This window comes from Micromesistius poutassou (genome assembly GCF_964030765.1).
Source record: "Micromesistius poutassou genome assembly, chromosome: 4".
In the NCBI taxonomy this organism is placed as follows: domain Eukaryota; kingdom Metazoa; phylum Chordata; class Actinopteri; order Gadiformes; family Gadidae; genus Micromesistius; species Micromesistius poutassou.
Window position 1 is genome coordinate 19,136,253 of NC_140274.1, and position 22,294 is coordinate 19,158,546.

The following is a 22,294-nucleotide window of genomic DNA, read 5'->3' on the forward strand; positions in this document are numbered from 1 at the left end:
ATCTTATCCTAGCTGTCTGTTGTGTACTGGGAATGGGTTAACCTAGCGATTGTTAGTGCTTGGCACTTGGTTCTATGAACATCCTGACTGCAGCAACAGCGATATATTGTTGTTTCTCTTTCTTCTGACAAAGAAAAGCGTCTGTTAAATGCCCTCAATGTAATGGAGAGAACACAACTCCTAAAGCATGGTGGTGTGAGGGGTGTATTAACATGGTACAGAACCAAAGGCATGATGGCATCTTAAAGGCATTGGGATTGAACCCAGTCACCCTGTACTGGTCTCCGGTCCGACTCCACCGATGGAGAGCGACCCTCACACGTGTTGAACCAGCGAGCGTCAGGGGCGCATGCCGTGGATTCCCAGCAATGCTTTAAACTGCAAACCTAAAACCTGTTCAGTATTTGTCGATTAGGTCCTATCAAGAAATATACTGCAAAGAACGTCCATTATTTAGGAACCGCCTCAGCGTCTAAAGGGTCAGGGGAGCAGTCCGGCTCCTCCAGGGGGGGGAGAAGCTTTTGTGTTGAACCGCGGCTGCGTGTGCTCTCGTCTCGCAGGGCGGCTCGCTGCAGACTGATAATGGCTCTGAACGTCGGGGGCATCGTGGCCGTGGTGGTCTTCTACGTCCTCATCCTGGCCATCGGAGTCTGGGCTTCCAGGAAGTCCAAGAAAGAAGAGAAGAAATGTGCCGGCACCATGAGCGAGGTGACCATGATCGGGGGCCGGAACATCCACCTGCTGGTGGGCATCTTCACCATGACCGGTAGGCCCCCCCCCCCCCGCCCCCCCGGCAACCTCTGTTGTTACAGCAGTCTGATGGCACCAAGGTCATGAACACGGCGCCTCTTGTCTCCACAGCTACCTGGGTGGGAGGGGGCTACATCATGGGCACCGCTGAGGCCGTGTACTCTCCGTCTCAAGGCCTGCTGTGGGCCACGGGGCCGCTGGCCTACCTCCTCACATTCTTCCTGGGTAAGCAACAGAGGACCTTGTGCAGGCCTCCCGGTTCACACGCAAGGGGGGAGGCGGCGAGGCGAGGGGCGGAGGGGGGTAGCGAGTCTGACTCAGTAATCTGTCCTCCTTTTGTTTGATCTGTCTTTTTGCATCTCACTTTCACTGGATAACAATTAACGCATCACTATTTTACTATAAATTATATTTGAATTGGACAACAATAATACTTTGAATGAATTACTAGTAAATACAGTAAACAGTGGGTTTAACACCACAACTGATTTCTCAGCGTCATACAATACAGATATTGTCCAATCAGGAGGGCACTCCGCATCTGACCTGACACAATTTAAATTATGTTTTAATTATGTTTTAACATTATATATATATATATATATATTTATATATTTATGTTAAACCATAACATTTGCCTTATGGGCATGATTGCCGTTGACGGATTCATTACACTTTAAATAAGAGCTCTAGTCCACCACCGTCGTGCCAGCCCTCCTGTCAGTGGCTGCTGGCTCCATCACTGCACGATGAATTATGAAAGACCTGGGACTTGATGAGAGTTTAATGTGCCGTTCTGGCTCAGTGTTACAAGGCAGAGCTACAAAGACAACTCAGCCAACATGGCACTTCCCACGCACACGCAAGCACACCCACAGACAGACAGGCAGGCAGGCAGGCAGACAGGCAGACAGACGGCGTTGTTGTGCATGACTCCCCATGCTCTGAGACATAATGAGACCCTTCGGACCCGCCAGGGGGTCTGTTCTTCGCCAAGCCAATGAGGGCCCAGCGCTACGTGACCATGATGGATCCCTTCCAGCGGCGCTATGGCAACACCTTCACCACCGCCCTGCTGGTCCCGGCGCTCCTGGGAGACGTGCTCTGGGTGGCCTGCATCCTGGCGGCCCTGGGTGAGTGGACACAGTACCAGGGCTCACCGCTAGGGGTGAGGGGACACAGTACCAGGGCTCACCGCTAGGGGTGAGGGGACACAGTACCAGGGCTCACCGCTAGGGGTGAGTGGACACAGTACCAGGGCTCACCGCTAGGGGTGAGTGGACACAGTACCAGGGCTCACCACTAGGGGTGAGTGGACACAGTACCAGGGCTCACCACTAGGGGTGAGTGGACACAGTACCAGGGCTCACCACTAGGGGTGAGTGGACACAGTACCAGGGCTCACCGCTAAGGGTGAGTGGACACAGTACCAGGGGACACAGTGAGTGGACACAGTACCAGAGGACACCACTAGGGCTAAACCCTGTGAACTATGCACAGTCCAGGTGAACTCTGAACAAGTGAGTCTTGGGTTGATTGCAGAAGCCGGTGAGTCGACTCTGCGGTCCTGACGTCGGCAGGATATATATAAGATATACTAGAATACAAAGTAGTGCTACAGTAATAGAACAGTGTAAATGTCTTAGTGAGTCACTTCCTGCAGGGCTGAAGCCCCCACATGTGTTATCCTATAGAACCTATAGAAACCTATAGAACCTCCTTCATATCAAATGAACCCTCGGGCCTCTACGGATTCTCCAACTTCATGCCAAGTTCACATTTAAGAAAGACTACTGGGGGCAGTTATTTCAACATCAACACAAGTTTAGCCGCTTTTTTTCACATGTGAATTGGGATTCAAGTGGCCTAAAATATTCCCGTTGGAGGAGCAGGCCCCAGCAGGAGTAGACTTGTGTTTTCATATTCTATACGTACACAGTTAATATATAGATATCGTGTGTGTGTGTGTGTGTGTGTGTGTGTGTGTGTGTGTGTGTGTGTGTGTGTGTGTGTGTGTGTGTGTGTGTGTGTGTGTGTGTGTGTGTGTGTGTGTGTGTGTGTGTGTGTGTGTGTGTCAGGTGGGACGATGAGTCTGATCCTGGAGCTGTCGTCCTACTACTCCATCGTGCTGTCGGCGGCGGTGGCCGTCACCTACACCCTGCTGGGGGGCCTCTACTCCGTGGCCTACACTGACGTCATCCAGCTCTTCTTCATCTTCCTCAGCCTGGTGAGGAAGGCTGGGGGGGGGGCTGGGGGGTGCTTTGCTTTAATTGCCTGGTTTCTAACATTTACATTACATTATATTACATTACGATTCGTTTACCAACAGCCTTTGCTGACCCCAACATGGCAACCCGGGGCCAACATGGCAACCCGCGGCCAACATGGCAACCCGCGGCCAACATGGCAGTCCGAGACCTCATGCTGTTTCCTCTGTTCTCGTTCTAGTGGCTGTGTGTTCCCTTCATCCTCCTCAACCCGACCCCGGCTGTCACACACACAGCTCAACCAATGACAGCCTGGCTCAACCAATCACAGCAGGTGCCCTGGATGGGCAGGTTGAAGCTAGAGGATGCTGGGAAATGGATGGATGAACTCCTCTTATTGGTTAGACTTCCATGAGTTTGTGGTCTTCAGGGGCTTCCTTCATGTAGGGACCTAAGTGTGTAGGGGCAGGCTGGAGGGTTTGGTTTTGTGTATATTATTTAAATTATGTGATTCATCTACGCAGGGACCCATGCATCACAAACACAAACAGAGAGAGGTAGAAATAGAGCAGAAAAAGATTAAAAACAACGAAAGTCATTCTCCCAGACACACGACACACACCCACCTCTCTGTACCCGATGAATGACTCTCTTCTCTCCTGTCTTTTATAGAGGCGTTTTCTAGTGAAACCACAGCCTGTTAATGGGGTCATCAGGACTAACTAGTGTCGTGCATGGGGTGAATATGGGCACCAAGGTAATTCTTTATGCCTTGGGTGACAGACCATCAGATGCAATAATCCAACTCAATCTACAGTGCGATGCATCGCATCGAGACTTCAAGGCTGACAGGGTGTGTGTGTGTGTGTGTGTGTGTGTGTGTGTGTGTGTGTGTGTGTGTGTGTGTGTGTGTGTGTGTGTGTGTGTGTGTGTGTGTGTGTGTGTGTGTGTGTGTGTGTGTGTGTAGGCTCTGGGGGGGCTGTCCTACCAGGCTCTGTACCAGCGGATCCTGTCAGCCGCCTCCCCACTCCAGGCCCAGGTCACCTGCTTCCTGGCCGCCGGCCTGGTCCTCATCCTGGCCGTGCCGTCCATCATCATAGGAGCCGTCGCTTCCACTACAGGTAACACACACACACACACACACACACACACACACACACACACACACACACACACACACACACACACACACACACACACACACACACACACAGCAGTGGATTAAACCAGTCACAGAGAGAGTTGGCCCTGAGCCATAGTCTTTCAAGGCCGGCCGGTATTGGATATCATGGGCTCACACAGGAAGGCCAAAGTATTTTCTCATCAACTGTAGTGATTCCTCTTTACTGGGTAGAATTTCACACGCACTCGGGAACAACTTGTACAATTGAAGTACAACAAACAACCAGTCTCATGGTCTCAAATGACATCCCTGTAACAGCCTCATCCTCACAGTGTCATCATTGTGTTAAGTGTCTCATATTTGAATGATTATTAAAGACTGAGCATCTTGATTAGACGTTACACATCTTCCATCGCACCCTTCACGTTCACAATCACAGGCTGTAAGCAGAACGCTCCTGTCTGTGGGTCGCAGCCATGCCTCAGGCTCTGACCTTGATCACGTCCCCGACGTGGCTCAGGGCTGGTGCCCGGGAGTGCTGCTCTCACCCTGGACTAGATGGTCCCCTAAAGGTCCCATGGCAGGGTCCCAATGAGCTACGACCGTGCGTGCACACACTTCTTTGTTATTTGGATAACCGTTCTGCTGTTGGTTTTATGGCACAAAACACGCAACACAATAAGGCAAGCTTGCATTTGGTGAAAAGACTAGACTGCGTCGGGTTCTCTGACGTCTCTGGTGTTTCCACAACGAGACTCGTAGTGGGGGTTGTCTCAGCCATAGTTGAGAAGGAATTGGGGGAAAGGAACTTTGCCTTTGATTCCCTGAAGTACATGAACCGCGACATGGAGAAAGGGATTGTTGCCCGTGATTGTCTCCCGCCGGAGCCCCGCTGCCTGCTGCCGAGGCACCACCGCCTCGGTAGCAGGCAGCGCCAAGGCACCACCGCCGGGCAGCGCCGAGACACCACCAGGGCTCCAGCGGGAGACAATCACGGTGATCAATCGCGGGCAACAATCCCTTTCTCCTCCATGTCGCGGTTCAGTCTACTTCAGATTGATGGTAAGTGGAAGAACCAGAGACGTCAGTCCCCGACGCAGTCATTTGAGATTCATAATATCGTCTGGAGGCGCACACAGATTTTGGCCGTGATAATATATATTATATGATATAGATATCTATGTATAATATGATGTTATTTAGATATAGAGCTCCAGGACTCCCGCTGGAGCACCCAGAGTGTTCTAGAATATTTACAGAACACGGCTAAAAGCTGTGTGCGCCTCGCCATTGCGATGCATCCACTGTAAACACTAGCGCATGATGGTACCGTGGCCGCAAGCTGCTCAGGGCCCCACACCCCCACCCTCCACCTTGACCCGCCTCAAAAAAAACGGCACGTTTGTGGAGAGCTCATTGTGGGACTGGCTCGTAGTGGCTGTAATTCGGCACCGAGGCAGAATTTCTTCAACGTCTTCAAGTACTGTATCAGGGGCACCACTAACAGCTATATAAAAGCATTCATAAAGTAGCATGGGATCTTTAACGCCGAACCGTCTCAGGATTCCACAACCTCAGCACCACTTCCTCTCAGCCGAGGGTTTCACGGGTCAAAGCTACATGTGCTGTTCTCCGTGCTCTGTGGTAGCAGACTGGCAGGAGGGAGACGCTGGGTGCAGGCCAGCCAAGGGAAAGAAAAAAAGGGAAAAAGGCGGGACATGATAGGTCAATGGTAACCTAGCAACCGGCTCCACACGTCCCAGAACACGTCTCATGGCAGCTGCTGTGAAAAATGTCTCCCAACCCAGCTCATAATATTGGTTTAATTTGCAAGCTGAAAGCAGAACGGATATCATGTTCACCGCTAGCAATTGTGTGTGATCAGTGATAACGCTGTGTCCTGCTCTCCCTGCAGACTGGAACCAGACGGCGTACGGCCTGCCCTCTCCGTTTGACCGCGGGGAGGCCGGGAAGGTGCTGCCCATCGCCCTGCACTACCTCACCCCCTCCTGGGTGTCGGTGGTGGGCATCGGTGGGCTGGCGGCGGCCGTCATGTCGTCCATGGACTCGGTGTTGCTCTCCTCGGCCTCCATGTTCACCCGCAACATCTACAAGAACTCCCTGCGAGTCAAGGTGCGTTGGAAGGGCTTGTCAGCCTGCCGGTCGGGCTGGTAAATGGCGTTTTGGTTGTGCTGACGCTCCGTCTGCCCCGGTCAGAAAGAGGTTCAGATCCTCTGGTGTTCACAACGCCACAGAGTGGGCGGGCCTTGTCCACACCAGGGCTGGACTGGGACCCAGAATCAGCCCTGGCCCGTTGAGTGGCCCCAGACCAAGAGTTAGTACGCAGGACCCCTGACCGATATCCCAGACAGCCACATGCTTCCTATCTGAATAAAATCTCTAAAGGATTACAGATTAAGCATGGAATCATAAAATGTGGTTATTATATGATCAACTATTCAAACAATTTATCTGTTACACATTTCTGATGTGTAATGATGTAAAATGTGTTTCTTGTTGTCTGCAGTCCTTCTGACATCCAATGTAAACTCTCTCTCTCTGTCTCTGTCTCTCTGTCTCTCTGTCTCTCTGTCTCTCTCTCTCTCTCCCCCAGGCGTCAGACAGGGAGTGTCTGTGGGTGATCCGTGTGTCTGTGCTCCTGGTGGGCCTGGCGGGGATGGGCCTGGCCTTCAAGGAGAGCAGCGTTCTGGCGCTGTGGCTGGTGAGCGGCGACCTGATCTACGTCACCATCTTCCCCCAGCTCATCTGCGTGCTGCACTGCCCGTGGGCCAACGGCTACGGCGCGGTGACGGGGCTGGTGCTGAGCACCGCCCTGCGGGGGCTGAGCGGGGAGCCCCTCCTCAGCCTGCCCCCGGCGCTGCTGTTCCCCGGCTGGAGGCGGGACCCCGACAGCGGCGCCGTCAGCCAGTACTTCCCCTTCAGGACGGCCATCATGCTGCTGGCCATGCTCTCCATCCCGGCCGCCTCGCTGCTGGCGCGGTGGGCCTTTGCCCGGCGCCTGCTGCCCGCCTCTTGGGACGTGATGGGCGCCCTGCAGGGGGCCGGCGCCGAGGGGACCCCCGCCAGGCGGCAGGGGGGGGAGGAGGAGGAGGAGGAGGAGGAGGAGGAGGAGGAGGGAGAAGAGGAGGAGGCGAGGAAGGTCCCGACCGCCAAGGAGAACCTGCTGGCTCTCTCCAGCACCGCCCCCCTGGTGGCCGGCGCCCGGCCTGAGAGCTGCTGATTGGTCGGCTGGTGGGAGGTCATCTGTTGGCTCGTTTTGTACCCGTTCTTCTAGTAATTAGTCGCTGCTTATCTTGTGGGCCTGAAGCTTTGCTTAGTCTGATGTCTTCTACGGGATTTTCCCATTTCTGGTGCTAAACTCCAGCTGCTCGCTGTGGAGTTATACGATATGAGGATCACTGATCCCCAAGTTTGTCAGACGGGTGCCTTTTGTTCCTGTGGATGTTGTTAGTTCTGCATGATGGTTTAACCGCCCTGTTCGTAAGGTCAACGATATTCAACAAATCAAAGCAACTGAAACATCTTGCTGTTTAGCAAACGACTATCTGTTATTGTCTTTGTCTCATCATTATGCAACATTATCACCTTGTCACCGCTTCAGAGGTCATCGCTGCCCTCCCAAATGTAAGGAGAAGACCCTAACAGACTGACATCTCCTCTGAGCCCCTCACTAACAGACTAACATCTCCGCTGAGCCCCTCACTAACAGACTAACATCTCAGCTGAGCCCCTCACTAACAGACTAACATCTCAGCTGAGCCCCTCACTAACTCATCCTGAGGATGAGTTAGGGACCGGACCAAAGAGTTCTGAGGACCAGAGGAGAAGAGCCTCACTAACAGACCCTCTGAGGATGAGTGAAGCCCAACCCACACCGCCGGCACAGCGCCAAAAATAACGCTCCCATTATTTCCGACGCACTAGCCCACACCGGCGGCGCCTTGATGCGCGCAAGCGCACCGCCCTGCTAAGCTTCACGCCACTGTTCTATTCCCTAGCGTCGCCGCACGTGGAAAAGCGTTTTTTTAAAGCTATTTCGTACATTACGGCTTGATACAAGGTACTGTACATAAAGAGATTGTTGATACAGTAGATGAATAATTCCACAATGCAAAATTAATGAGCAATGACAGTAAATAAAGTGACTAAACCGCAAACAAAGTGCCCGACAGGACATAAGTAACTATGAATTAATGTGACGATCATTGTAAGCACAAACAGAGGATCACGGGCATCAGGGCCATATATGTAGTCATAAAACAAATCGTATAACTTAATGGTAGACTATACCGACTATGTTTGTTGATCTGCTGCTTTCAAAACATAACCAACGGTGCTGTAGTGCGACGCTTCCTATTGGTGCTAGGCGTGGCGTTTGGCGTGCGGAAACAGCGCTTCGCCGGCGATGTGTGGCCGGCTTTAGGGACCGGGCCAAAGAGTTCTGAGGCCCCCTCGGAACCACTCCATAGTGTAGGTAGACTGAGGCGCTCATCGAGGAGGTCTGAGGTCCAAAGGAGTCTGTGGAGATGGACTTAAGAGTTCCTACCTCAGCATTAATGATGTAATATTATTGCCAAATTGTTACTTTTATTTTGTGATCACATACTTTAAGACTTTAAGCCAGTTGACCTATGCAGATGGTTAGAACCAGGTCAAATGGGTTGATCTGGCGTTAGTGGATCTGGGGTTGGTAAATCTGTTGTTAGTTGATCTGAGGTCAGTAGATTGGGGGTTAGTGGATCTGAGGTTAGTTGATCTGGGGTTAGTACCTCAGATCAACCCATTTGAAAGACGCTTGCCTTAAATATCGCCTGGCCTTTAAGTGGAGTATTTGTATATTTCTGGGATGGTTTCTATCTCTGGAGACTCTAGCAGCACACAACGGTGACACACACGTTTTCATAAGTCATCTTTCCTTTATTCATATTTTTTTCTTATCTTTCTTATCCTTAATCTAGATTAATATAAGGTGAGGGGAGATTTCATAAGAGCTGTTTGCATGTTTTGTAAGGCATTTTATAAAAATAAAAACGTTTGTTATTCCTATATTCACATCCCCATTTTTCTAAGTTTGGAGTTCATGTAATAAAGTAACTGGACTGCATTCTTTGAACATGGAGCTGTGAATTATTTTGAGGATTTTCATAAATATCTTAAGATTCCTGAATACCTTATGAGTCTTTAATATATATGAGGTACTTCATAGTATTGTTCGGAACAGAATATTTCAAAGAACCATTTTATATTGCACAGAGTTGAAAATTGAAAGCATCCTGAATAGGATGTCATTGCTTCAATAAAGTACTTAAGCTTACTCTCCTAAGAAAAAGGCTTTGAGTGTTCTTGTCTGCTAAGACTTTTTACTGGACTGAAACGCAACTTTTGGAAATTACAGGATAATATATTCCAAGTTTATTAAATGAATGCACGCAACTTTTAATACTTTATTTGTTTTATTAAAAAACTGAAGTGTGACATCCATAGTAACATTTACAAAAAAACAAAAACACCAGCACACAGTATATACAGATTGGAAGGAAGAGATGTGCAACTCATTGATTTCTTCCTGCCCCTAACATCTTTTTAAGTACAAAACCATGTTCAACACGACGATAAATGTGGCCACATGTTGTCTTTACATTGACAAGAACAGTAATTGATGAACATTAATCAGTTAGTCAATCAGACCACCTGCACCATAGACACTGATCTCTGCATCGCTGTGCACAATATTACAAACCATCCCATTGGATGATCACAAAGAGATCCTTCTAACGACTCAAAAGCAAGATTACGTTTAGCGAGCGTCTCCCTGGAATTAATCTTCTGAAAAGATCACAACCGGCCGCAAATCACATCAGGTTTTATATTTGCATCCAGTGACTCCTCCTACAAGGCTAGGTACTCAAGGCTAGGTCAGGCTAGGTCCTCAAGGTTAGGTGCTCAAGGCTAGGTCCTCAAGGCTAGGTCAGGCTAGGTCCTCAAGGCTAGGTCCTTAAGGGTAGGTCCTCAAGGCTAGGTGCTTAAGGCTAGGTCCTCAAGGCTAGGTGCTTAAGGCTAGGTCCTCAAGGTTAGGTGCTCAAGGCTAGGTCCTCAAGGCTAGGTGCTTAAGGCTAGGTCCTCAAGGTTAGGTGCTCAAGGCTAGGTCCTCAAGGCTAGGTCCTCAAGGCTAGGTCCTCAAGGTTAGGTGCTTAAGGCTAGGTCCTCAAGGCTAGGTCCTTAAGGCTAGGTCCTCAAGGCTAGGTCCTCAAGGCTAGATCCTTAAGGGTAGGTCCTCAAGGCTAGGTCCTCAAGGCTAGGTCATTCGTGTTTAGAAACAAACAAAGCAAAGCACCAAAAGGCCTACTTCAGTCCCTTAAAGTGCTCGAGTGGAGACATTTTACTGAATAGCGATCACACAATAAAAACAGAAAGTGCAAGAAATGTGTTACAACATGACATGACTACGATTATCGGTTAACATTTAAAATATTTACAATAATGGGCTTATTAAAGCATCCAATAGGCCTATCTTCACAGTTAATAGTGGCTGAGAGATAAAACCACGAGTCCTGAAACGGCACAAGGCCTCACCTGAAGATCAACTAACCCAGGGCTAGGGTTAGTGAGGGGGGGCTATGGACGTGCATATGTAATGGGCATGGCTTTGGGACTGGAGTCACTTGGCATGGTTTGTTCTCCGTGGAGGAAGCGTCCCTCTGTTCCCGTGCTCATCGGCTCTCCTCATTGGTTCTTCTACAGCGGGAAACACAAGCACGGGTTGAGAGAATACCGACTTTCACACATCTTGGAAATCACATTCCCGGGCATCGGGAAGAAGGGTCTTTTCTTTGAATGAGGCTCACCTCCGTGACGCTGTGTATCCAGTTGAGCAGCTGGTCCACGTTGCTGTAGACCCCCGGCCTCCCCGCCCTGGCACAGCCCACCCCCCAGCTCACCACGCCCACCAGCCGCCACCGGGACGAGGAGAGGCGCACCAGCGGGCCCCCGCTGTCGCCCTGGGACACACAGCGGAACAACAACAACTCAGACAGAGAGGCGAGGAAGAGGAAGAGGAGGGAAGGGTCTCCAGGACGAGCCAACGCACACACAGCGTCCCGCCGCGAGCTCCTGTTATTCCGAGCTTAGGTTTCAACCCTGAGGGAGGGAGGGAACTAGCAGGAACAGCACAGCCCGCTCCTGATTGGTGAAGAACAACTCCTCTTTAGGACACTTTAGGACAAATATTTGATTTCATTGTAGAGCATGATCATGGGAAGATACAGGCAAAAAAAAGTTACCAAGAATACATTCAGTGAGACCACTGGTGAACATGATTCTTATAGCACACCTTCCCACCGTGTGCAGTAACAACAGAGGAGACTAAGGGGGGGGGGGGGGGGGGGGGGTGACCCTCGTGGAGAGGTTAGGATTGGCCTGAAGTCACCCGGGGGGGGGGGGGGGGGGAGGCATGCAGCCGTGCATGTCTGCACGGCTGCAGCAAGGCACCTGTTGGCAGTTAATGAACACATTGAGTCTGTACGACCGCCTCTGCACTTCCTGTTCTGAGTTGACTTGTCACCCTGTCTCTGTAGTGTTACTAGTCTCACTACGCGCTCAGTGGGATGAGTTAGATTGAATGAGGTGGTTCGCTGTTTTCCCCCGCCAATCCCTGTTCAAAGCTTTCCAGAAGACTTGAGCCGACAGCGTTGTGGAGATTTCCATGTGTTGTTCACAACACACCAAGACCCCGTGAACCCTTAGTTATTATTTATAGGAACCAGTCCACTGTTTGTACCGCTTATCCGCCCCGAGGGGAACTGAGACTCACGGCGACACCGCGAGCCACATCCTGAGCTGGATGACACCAGGAGCCAGCTGGGTGCACTGTGTGGCCTCTCTGCAGAGACTGCTTTTACCCTTTATTATAATTAACTCTTTAAGTGTCCACCGCATCGGTCGCTGTCCTCTCTGTGACATGGGAGAATTCACTTCCTCATTTAACAACAATAGTTACTCTGGAAGTGACTCTGGCCGCTGTACACACCGCCTGTCAGTAATGTGGTGCTAAGTTAACAAAGTGGACAGTGGTTTCATGAACAACGATGTCCTAGTTTTAGCTGAGAGCTGAGAACTGTTTTTAACCATCGCCATTTAAGAATAGATTAGCATAACCCACCTCATTTAATAATCAAAGCGTCTGGTAAGGTGTGTACACACACATCTGTCTCTCTTTCAGACAACAGACGCCATCATTTACATTTACATTTAGGGCATTTAGCAGACGCTTTTATCCAAAGGGACTTACAATAAGTACATTTGTCATCACACGCCATCACACGCCAGATCCAAAACATCGCTTCTATTGCTGGGGGAGTGGCTAGGACTTAGAATCTGACATATTGCAACTACAAGTACTCTAGTTCGTAAGGAATCTTTTGGTGGTTAAAATAAAAAGCGTTGTCGATGTTGATGGTGTAATGTCAGCGGGCCCCCACTAGTCGGCAGTATTGGACCAAGAATGTACCCTGGAAATCCAGAGTTCTCGCAAAAGCACAATTTGAATTTCCTCAGCGACTCACTGTGGGAATGAGCAATATACTCACTCGTCCGATTCCCCTGGCCCAGAACATTAACCAATCACATCGCTGTATCTGATATAGGCGGGCCAAAAGAGTTGCTGTTTTACAGACCGGATATGGCAAGAGTCTTATCTAGTATTATCCAATTGCGTGCAGTGATATTTTCAAATGCACACTTGGTTCCACCCCTTGAGTTGGGCCATTACTCGTTGCCAGACCCTACAGCTTTCTAGATGGCTCTGGATTTCCAGGCTACCGAGAATGGCAAATGTTGCTGACGAGGCTCATCGTGTGTTTCAGATGCCGCTGTCCCACCTGGCAGGCGTCGACCCCCCCCTCCAGGAGGCCTGCGCAGATCATCCGGGGCGTGATGTTGGAGCCGTAGACGCCGGGGCTGGAGCACTTCTCTCTGCTGATCAGCGGGATGCTGGCCTTCTGCAGTGATGGGGAGATCCTCCCTGAACACACAGCACAGTGGGGTCAGGGGCCGTGTGTGTGTGTGTGTGTGTGTGTTAGTGAGTGTGCATGTTATTGAGTGTGTGTGTGTGTGTGTGTGTGTGTGTGTGTGTGTGTGTGTGTGTGTGTGTGTGAGGGTTAGTGAGTGTGTATGTGTTAGTGAGTGTGTATGTGTTAGTGAGTGAGTTAGTGTGTGTGTGTGTGTGTGCGCGAGTGAGTGAGCATTAGTGTGTGTGTGTGTGCGTGTGTGCGTGTGTGTGTGAGGGTTAGTGAGAGTGTGTTAGTGAGTGTGTATGTGTTAGTGAGTGAGTGAGTGAGTGAGTTAGTGTGTGTGTGTGTGTGTGCGCGAGTGAGTGAGCATTAGTGTGTGTGTGTGTGTGTGCGTGCGTGTGTGCGTGCGTGCGGGCGTGTACCTTTCTCCTCCAGGTACCCCCACCCCGTCACCACCAGGGCGTCTCCTGCTGCGAGTCCCAGGTCTTTGGGAGGCAGACAGATCGGCTCGCGGCCCTCTAAACCGCACAAACACCACATTATTCAACAAAACCCCAAAAATTGAATGGTATATATATATATCTATATATATATAGATAGATATATATTCAAGCAGAATAACAAATATTGCCAAGAAATTACAGTGGCGAAATGTCTGCGATCAAACAACACTGTTGGATAATAGCTAGTACCACAGAACCACCAGCAGGGGGAGCAGAGTCACACGAGTCTCTAGTCCCTACCAAAAGGTGTATGATTTTGTCCGATCCAGGTGCTTCTATTCTAACTGATATCTCCTGGTGTCCTGTGGGGAGTGTCTCTCTCTGTGTCCTCACCTCCCAGGCTGAGGGGGCTGCTGAGCCGCACCATGGCGATGTCATAGTCGTTGCCGCCGTAGCGCCCGTTGGTGATGATGCGGTCGATGGCCGCGCCCCCCAGGCTGCTCATGTACGTCTTCCCGGAGACCGCCCGCCACCGGCTCACCTCCTTCTTAGTCCTGACCAATCAGAAGAGAAACGGCAGGTGTGTCAACAAGGACTTCCTTCTCCCCTCGGGGGGGGGGGGGGGGGGGGGGGGGTGCAGGGGCGGCGGCAGCGGGGGGGGGACTGACCCTGTGAAGCAGTGGGCCGCAGAGACCACCCATCGCGGGGACACCAGCGAGCCGCCGCAGGTGTGCTGTCCGTTCTGCTGCAGGCTCACCTGCCACGGCCAGTCCTTGATCAGGGCGTCCGTCCCGCCCACGATGCGGTCCTGGGTGCCCGCCTGGCCGCAGTCTGCTCCACAACACAACAACAACAACACACCGGGCCCGTTGGTCTTCGAGGTAACACACACACACACACACACACACACTCACACACGCACACACAAAGAGCTGCAGAGCCGGTTTGGTTTCATTCCGTCGTTCTCGGAGGATTAGCTGGGCAACGCGGTTCAACCGTGGTTCAACAATGTGTCACAACAGAGGAGGAGGAGGAGGAGGAGGAGCTGTCACTCTCACACCACACACACACACACACACACACACACACACACACACACACACACACACACACACACACACACACACACACACACACACACACACACACACACACACCTTCTATTCAAGTTCTTTCCTCACCTGAGCAGGTCAGCGATATTACTTGTCCGGTTTTGCACACCTTTCTGCGGGGAAAAACAAAGCAGAGTTAGTTCGGTGCACCGCCCACATATCGCCCTCACTCTACTGAGCCACTAGCCTGCGGGCTGTTTAGCCTTCCTCCTATCAGGACGTCCGGTCCATCTAGGTCTGTCTCAGCTGAGAGTGCAAGTTTCCCTCTTGGCCTCGTTGGCAACACGGGTGTCAGCATTGCACAAGCTGATACCAACAACCAAACGAGGAAGCAATGCAGTCCAGGTCACCGGTCGGTCAACAGAGAGGGAGGCCGCTGGCGTCACAGGGGTAAGGGGTCAGGCCTAGGGATCAAGGGGTCAGGCCTAAGGGTCAGGCCTAGGGGTCAAGGGGTCAGGCCAGGGCCTTAACGTAGGAGGGCGTGTCTCTCACCGGTCGATGGTGGCAGTTTGAATGGGACTGGTTCCGGTCCCGAACAGGACTGCTGTGAAGGGCCCCTTCTGCAGAGAGCCCCCCAGGGCCGCCACTGACAGAGCGGTCCTCTGAGGGTTACTGTGGTCACAGAACACACAACAATCACACAACAATCAGACAGACCCGTTGCGGTTGAGTTCCTAGTAGAAGTCCACGGTGTGTTCCTAAAGTTAAAACCAGGTCAACCAGAGTGTCGTCAAAGTGACACCGCGTTCCCCCCGGTGAGGTGGCCCTTGTCTTCAGACACCGACTGTGGCCGGCGGACCCCGGCCGGTGAGGCCCCCACTCACCTTGTGTATCCCAGCTGTCGGCACGTCGTCGCCGTGTGCTTCTCCGTCCAGTCGTCGCTGCACACGCTCCTCCAGCCCGCGCCTTCGTTGAACACCTGCAGAACGCCGGCCGCCGTTACAAGGCGCACTGAGGGGGGGGGCAGAACCAACACCGCGGTCAGGGCCGGTTCCACCTTTCGGGTGGGGGGGGGGGGGGTTCTGAAGCTGAGCGGTTCGGTCCGGTTCTCTCACCTGGGAAGGTGGTGTTGTCTGTGAAGGAGGAGACGCAGGTGAGCTCATCCTCTCCGCCGGTGCAGTCGCTGGTCCCGTCGCAGGCCTTGTCCAGCGGGATGAACTTGACGGAGCGCTTGCAGAAGTAGTACTTGCTGTCAATCAGCTGCTTGACTGCGGAGGTGCAGTGAGAGAGAGGAACGGTCATGGGCGGCATGTGGCTCAGGAGCTAGAGCGGGTCGGCTGCTAATTTCGATCCCCCGGGCTCCTCCTAGCCGAGTGTCGAGGTGTCCCTGAGCGAGACGCCCCTCACCCCGACTGCTCCTGACGAGCTGGCTGTCGCCCTGAATGGCTGACCCCGCTGTCGGCGTGTGTGAATGTGTGCACGAATGGGTGAATCTTCCGCAATATCGTACAGCCGTTTTGAACGCGGCCGTGCTACGGTGTGCTGCATGGCGCGCCCAGCGTCTCCCAGTGTGGACTCACTGAAGTAGCCGGCTGTGACCAGTATCCCCAGCACCACGATGACGGTCAGCACCGTCAGCACTACCCGCTTCCTCCTGGACGCTGTGTTCCGGCTGGCCGTCATGGGCTTCCTGTGTCGGCCCGGGCGGAGGACTGCTGTGGGGGGGGGGGGGGGGGAGAGAGGAGAGCATGACGTCACCTAGCTGAACAACGCTAAAGGGAAGAACGCATCGCAAAGGGAACTCAATGGATGGAGTCAGGGAAGTTACAGTGAGGACATTGCGTTGGATTTCCGAACAGGCCTATTTGTGTTCCTCCAACAGAAGCAGAAGTCAAAAGGCTCACCTTGCCGAGGGTTCAGTGGTTCAGTGGTGTCTCTGGGCTGCAGGGTGTCCGTCTGCAGAGAGACACAGGGGGGGAAGAGAGGGAATAGAGGAGACTGTCAGACGATGTGGACTCCCTGAGGTGGAAGCTCATCGTGATGGAAGGCTGCGTCTTCTTTCAGCTGTCATCAGACGTCTGACGGGGTTCCCCAGGGTCCCTCTGAACTATCAACAGCACAGATCTCCTTCCAGTCGGACAGATCTCGGAGCACCGACCGTTAAAACAGGTAGTGTACCTATGGGAGTGTACCTCTAGGAGTGTACCCCTGGGAGTGTACCTCCAGGAGTGTACCCCTGGGAGTGTACCTCTGGGAGTGTACGTCTGACTCACAACCAGCAGGCACGGAGACAGTATGGAGGTGGTAGTTTGACGCTGGGGGACAGTATGGCGGTGGTGGTTTGACTGGGGGACAGTATGGCGGTGGTGGTTTGACTGGGGGACAGTATGGCGGTGGTGGTTTGACTGGGGGACAGTATGGCGGTGGTAGTTTGACGCTGGGGAACAGTATGGCGGTGGTAGTTTGACGCTGGGGGACAGATGCTCCGTCCCCAGCCCACCGGCGCTCGCTTTGGGTGGGGTTCTGGGGGGGGGTCTCTCACCACTGTGATACTGCGGCCTGTGCCACACATGGAAACATGTCTGAGGCAGTCACTCACTGAGAGCCACCAGTCAAAGTACACCAGTCAAAGTACATCAGGAAGCAGAAGAAAGACAGAAAGGGTTCTCTCACTGGCCAGCCTCTACAGATACAGTTGATGTTTTGCATATTCAAATTCTACTTCTGCTATCATGCTACACACACATACACACACACACACACACACACACACACACACTGACTGACAGACACACTGACTGAGAGAGTCTGTTTATATTTAAATGAGCTCAGGGGGACATTACAACACTGGACAAATAGCAACGCTTGTTTAGATCCCAGATTCTCAAAGATGTGGTGGAGCAGGTTCAGTGTGGGTGTGGGCGTGTGTGTGTTGTCAGGTGTGTGTGTGTGTGTGTTGTCAGGTGTGTGTGTTTCCCACCAGGCATTAGACTCGGCCTAAGAGGGTTTCTCTTGTGTCCATCAGGCCTCAAAAGTATTTCCACACACACACACACACACACACACACACACACACACACACACACACACACACACACACACACACACACACACACACACACACACACACACACACACACACACACACACACACACACACACACACGATAAGAAACATAGCGTGTGCTTGTCAGCTGATGGTCATAATGAGCCCGACGTCGTTGCCCAGTCCCAAGGGCAGCGTTTATTACGGGGCATGAGATAACAGGAGACAGGCTTAGAACCCGTATCAATGCGTCACGGCGACCAGATTGACGACTCCTCAAAACGACGCTAGGTCCCTTATGACGAGGTCTGAAACGATGCCAGCTGTGACCTCAGGAGGGGTGTGGTCACCTGCCACGTTTCCGTGCCTACGCGTGGTCACCTCCCTCCAGGAGGGGGACGCTCTCCATCCAGTCCCAAGAGATCCACCTTGTGATGCACTTGTGTCCCCCAAGGGCCCGAGGACAGTGGGCCCTTGGGGGACACTAGTGCATCACGGGCCCAGCTCCGGTCTGAGGCCCCCCCCCCCCGGCTGGACCCCCTACCACACGTACCGGCCCTGGACCGGATCGCCTCATGGGCCCCTAGCTGACGGGCCCCTAGTTGACGGGCCCCTAGCTGACCGGCCCCTTCAGTCCTCTCAGGTGAGGGGCCACAATGGGGCCCTTTGAGGAGATAAGGGCTCGCTGGGTCACATGGAGGGTCCCTAAGATAACACGCAGCCTCCTACCGAGAGACTCACGCAACTGGTAATGTAGGGAGGGTGTGTGTGTGTGTGTGTGTGTGTGTGTGTGTGTGTGTGTGTGTGTGTGTGTGTGTGTGTGTGTGTGTGTGTGTGTGTGACACACACCTGTTAATACACGGGCTCAACACAGATTAGCTCAGCTCTCTCACATAGCCTCGCCTAAAACCACCATATTATAACCGAATAACCACATAGAAGTAGATGATATGATAATTAGACATTGTAATTGTATATGTATGTAAACTATACACTCCATGAGCATTTACATAAACCATCAATTGAACCATAAATATATATAACAAATGATTGATGATGATATCAACGCAAAATCACTTCCAAATTCCCCAGACCCATAAGAACGAAGGCAGAACGAAGACTGTGGTTTGAAGCGCGGTTGGGAACCAGTTCACCCTGTCATTAAATAGAACGACTCTCTGAGCAAACATAAACAATTTTGGCTCCGTTCCCCGGAAAGCTCAACTACAGCGCAGACCTACGCGGATACGGAACCACAGAAACCGCAGGTGCAATTACAATTCATCTGTCAAATCTTTGACGGGAGGGAGTTCAGAGTGTCGCTCACCGGCATGGTGCAGCTCCGGGAAGCCGGGGCTGCTGGGCTGCCTGGCAGAAGGGGACCTCGCTCCACTCTCCTCCCAGCGCTCTGATCTGCTCCACTTGACTCCAAACGGCTCTGCTATGCTGGCGTCAAACTCGCGCTCTCGCTCCTCTCCAACAGTCAATCTCTCTCTCTCTCTCTCGTGCGCGCTTTTGTTGTCGCTCGACTCGCTCCCTCTGTCTCTCTCTCTGTGTGTGTCTCTCTCTGTCTCTCTCGCTCCCTCTCTCTCTTTCTCTGTCTCTGGGTAACTAGACCCTGGGTGCGTGTGCCTCCCCGCCCGCTGTGTGATCCCAGGGCTGTGCTGAGGGTTGCTGGTGTGAATCTTTGTTCTGCCGCTCAGCGTGTCAGTGAGCATTGTTCTGAGTGACCCAGCCCGCCTGCTGACAAACAACGCCAAAACTATTCCAGGTAACGCGACACGGCCCCTCCCTCTCTGGCTCCGCCCCCCTCCCGCTCTCTCTACCTGTATCGGCCTGCCCGCACCCCCCCCCCTTGCCACTCCGGCGGACATTGTCCCGGCATCGTCAGTTTCACCCCTCCCTTCATGATCAACTGTCGCTCTCAGCTGCGATAAGCCCACACGACGCTCAGCCATCATAACCTCATGGTGTACACTCACAACACACAGACTCACAACACACATTCACAACTTTTGTGTGTGTGTGTGTGTGTGTGTGTGTGTGTGTGTGTGTGACGTGTGTGTGACGTGTGTGTGTGTGTTGTGAGTCACAACAGAGTCACAACAACACATACCCACGCAGAGGCCACTGCCATGAAGCGCTCACTCTTCCTTTCATTCTTTCTTTTTTCTCTCTCTCTCTCTTTCTTCGTCTATCTCACCCACACATGCTAAGACACGCACACAGCCCAGGATGGCCCAAAGGTCTGTGTGTGTGTGTGTGTGTGTGTGTGTGTGTGATGGCTGTAGTACCATTCCTTGAGGCTAAGGTGTGTGTGTCTGTGTGTATGTGTGTGTGTGTGTGTGTGTGTGTGTGTTTGTTTAACACCTGCTGTGTGTTGTCAGGACTCCAGGTGTTTGGTTTTGGTGGATCAGCGATTAACAGGAATCTCTAATTCTCTGTGCCTGCAGCAACACGTCCGTCCGGCACCTGACTCCACGCAGCGGTCCTCAGGTAGGCTGGGACGAGGCCAGTCCACCAGTAGCGTCCAGACCGGACCAGCCTCGTGGACCGCTTTGGTCATGTGGAGGGAACCACACACTATGCTGATGCACACACAGCAGGTCCATATCAGGAGCCAAATGGAGGAACCGGGTCTGAGCACAGCCATGGACATCAGGCTCTGTAGGTCTATTGTTGGTGAGTCGTGTTGAGAGGTTTAACCCCGGGGCGACCCGTTCCGACAGAGAAGGGAAGGCTGGGAGTGAGTGGGAGTCTCTGACTGGCTGCTGCTCAGAGAGAGGGCGTATTTTTTTTCAAACAGGAGCCTATTGTGGCGTCCCACCAGGACCAATCAGAAGCCCCCGGCGCCTACAGAGGACTGATGACATCACCACACAGGGGATCAGCTCAGTCCAGACTGCTGATAGGGATGAGGAGTGAGATATGACTCCAGACGGGTCATAAAGGGGCCCTGTGGCCCGGTGTGTGTAGCTGCACAGGTCTGCTGTCCTCACCTCTCTCCACGTCCTCAGCCTTAAGGAAGGCTTTTAGGAAGTTCAAATGTACTTAAATGTTCACTTTTGCCCCTTTTCCACCGACAGTACCAGCTCAACTCGCCTCGACTCGGCCCGCCTTTTTTTGCGTTTCCATCGCCAAAAAAACGACCTGGTACCTGGAACCAGGTACTTTTTTTAGTAGCACCTCCGTCGAGGTTCCAAGCGAGCTGAGCTGGTACTTTTGTGTGACTTAAACAGGCTGCTGGCCACTGATTGGCCAGCGGCTGCAGTGCAAACGGGAATAATCACGCAAAGTTGAATTGTGTGTGCTCCCGAGGGGGACACGGATCAGCGTTTCGCTGTTTCGTTTTTGTGTCGTTCCTTTCCCGGGGCTCGAGTTTCGCCTCCATCAACGTTAACAATAGACAACAATAGACACGCACTCATTGCGTTTTTTACTTTTATTTTATTTCCTGTTTCCCGTCATAACCTTTCCCGGGAATCAGGAAATAGTCTTGGTCAGATTTGTCTGGATTCCCGTCTCCCGGGATTAAACCCTAATGAGGACCCGCCCCGTTCTTTTCTACGACCCACCCACGTTGAAGAGGTACTTTGTAGATGGAAACACGACATGCCTGGAACCAAACCAAGTCGTGGCGAGTTGAGCTGGTACTGTCGGTGGAAAAGAGGCATTTGAAACAATTAAAAGTGTTCTACGTTGTATCATAAACATAACTGGAAACAGAGTCAGAAACTGAGTTAATGCTTATTAACTTTTCTTTACTTACACAGAAAAGAACGCTCATGGATTACTGCTGATGCATTATATTGATCATAGTATTGATTTACATTTGCATAGTTTCTAATGGCTTCCGCAGAAACTAAAGTCAGCCCAATGAAACCGTGTGTCAGCAGTCAGCTGTACTGGGAACAGCTGCTCTCCTGTCTAAATCACTCCATTCATTTACATCTCCAGTTTGTTCAGAAATACTACTACTCACAGAATACTGAAAACCCCGGCTGTCCTAGAAGGGCTTTGATTTGTCAGAGAAGAAGCGTCCCAGAGCTCGGTGAGCGGGTGGATCTGTCATGCTGATAGGCTATGTTTACAGAAGTTCAGCAGCGGGGGCAAAGTTCTGCTCAATACTTTTGGACACAATTTATTCCACGAGGAAATTTGTATTCTACGACAAAGTAGGCCATTTATATTCACAGGCTACTCAACTGTTTCCTTAAAGCATGAACACAGTTGGGTTAAGGCACCATGATCAAGTGTTTTAAGTAGCACTCTCAGACCACTCTCAGACCATGGTCTCCGTGCCTTACCTGTTACTGGTGGACCAGTCCAGTTCGATGAAGGTCTGAAGGGCCGAAGAGGAGGTTCTCTGGACCCTTTTGGACGTTGGTCTGGATCAGGACTGGCACCTGGAGCCTAAAGCCTTCTGAGCGCAGCAGTGAGACTGATCTATGGAGATCTCTGTGCTGCCGCACAGTCCTCTACCTCCCAGTCGATTTGCAACTTTGACTAAACACACAAATCTTTCTTTATTTCCGCGTGAGAATGCTGTGGCTCTCTTCCTCATTGCCTCAGTCACAGTCTTTATAGAGCAGTCCAACCTTCTCCATTCTCATCTCCTTGTTTGAACAGGGAACACCCAGACAG

General features: G+C 51.9%; 2 protein-coding genes across 5 annotated transcripts; one reads left to right on the plus strand and one right to left on the minus strand.

Moving 5' to 3' along the window:
* Positions 1-582: 582 nt before the first annotated feature.
* Positions 583-7,321, plus strand: LOC311341574 (high affinity choline transporter 1-like; the record flags this gene model as incomplete). The annotated part of the gene is made up of 9 exons (XM_084466396.1): positions 583-766; positions 862-975; positions 1,728-1,883; positions 2,829-2,977; positions 3,199-3,357; positions 3,925-4,078; positions 5,996-6,213; positions 6,695-7,162; positions 7,208-7,321. The coding sequence occupies 9 exons, from the start codon at positions 583-585 to the stop codon at positions 7,319-7,321; spliced, it is 1,716 nt and encodes a 571-aa protein (XP_084322522.1).
* Positions 7,322-10,124: 2,803 nt separating this feature from the next.
* tmprss4a (transmembrane serine protease 4a) lies at positions 10,125-22,286 on the minus strand. 4 transcript variants are annotated; one of them, XM_084467429.1, is made up of 13 exons: positions 18,978-20,135; positions 16,509-16,560; positions 16,185-16,316; positions 15,720-15,872; positions 15,489-15,615; positions 15,157-15,276; positions 14,734-14,777; positions 14,221-14,383; positions 13,946-14,106; positions 13,532-13,627; positions 12,978-13,120; positions 10,947-11,099; positions 10,125-10,836 (listed from the first exon to the last, which is right to left on the minus strand). In XM_084467429.1, the coding sequence occupies exons 1-13, from the start codon at positions 18,981-18,983 to the stop codon at positions 10,825-10,827; spliced, it is 1,362 nt and encodes a 453-aa protein (XP_084323555.1). In that variant the 5' UTR covers positions 18,984-20,135; the 3' UTR covers positions 10,125-10,824. The 4 variants fall into 4 exon arrangements, with proteins under 4 accessions (XP_084323555.1, XP_084323554.1, XP_084323557.1 ...); XM_084467428.1 differs by having other exon boundaries at positions 16,185-16,319; XM_084467431.1 differs by lacking the exon at positions 18,978-20,135 and adding an exon at positions 21,958-22,286 and having other exon boundaries at positions 10,126-10,836.
* Between the last annotated feature and the right edge of the window lie 8 nt (positions 22,287-22,294).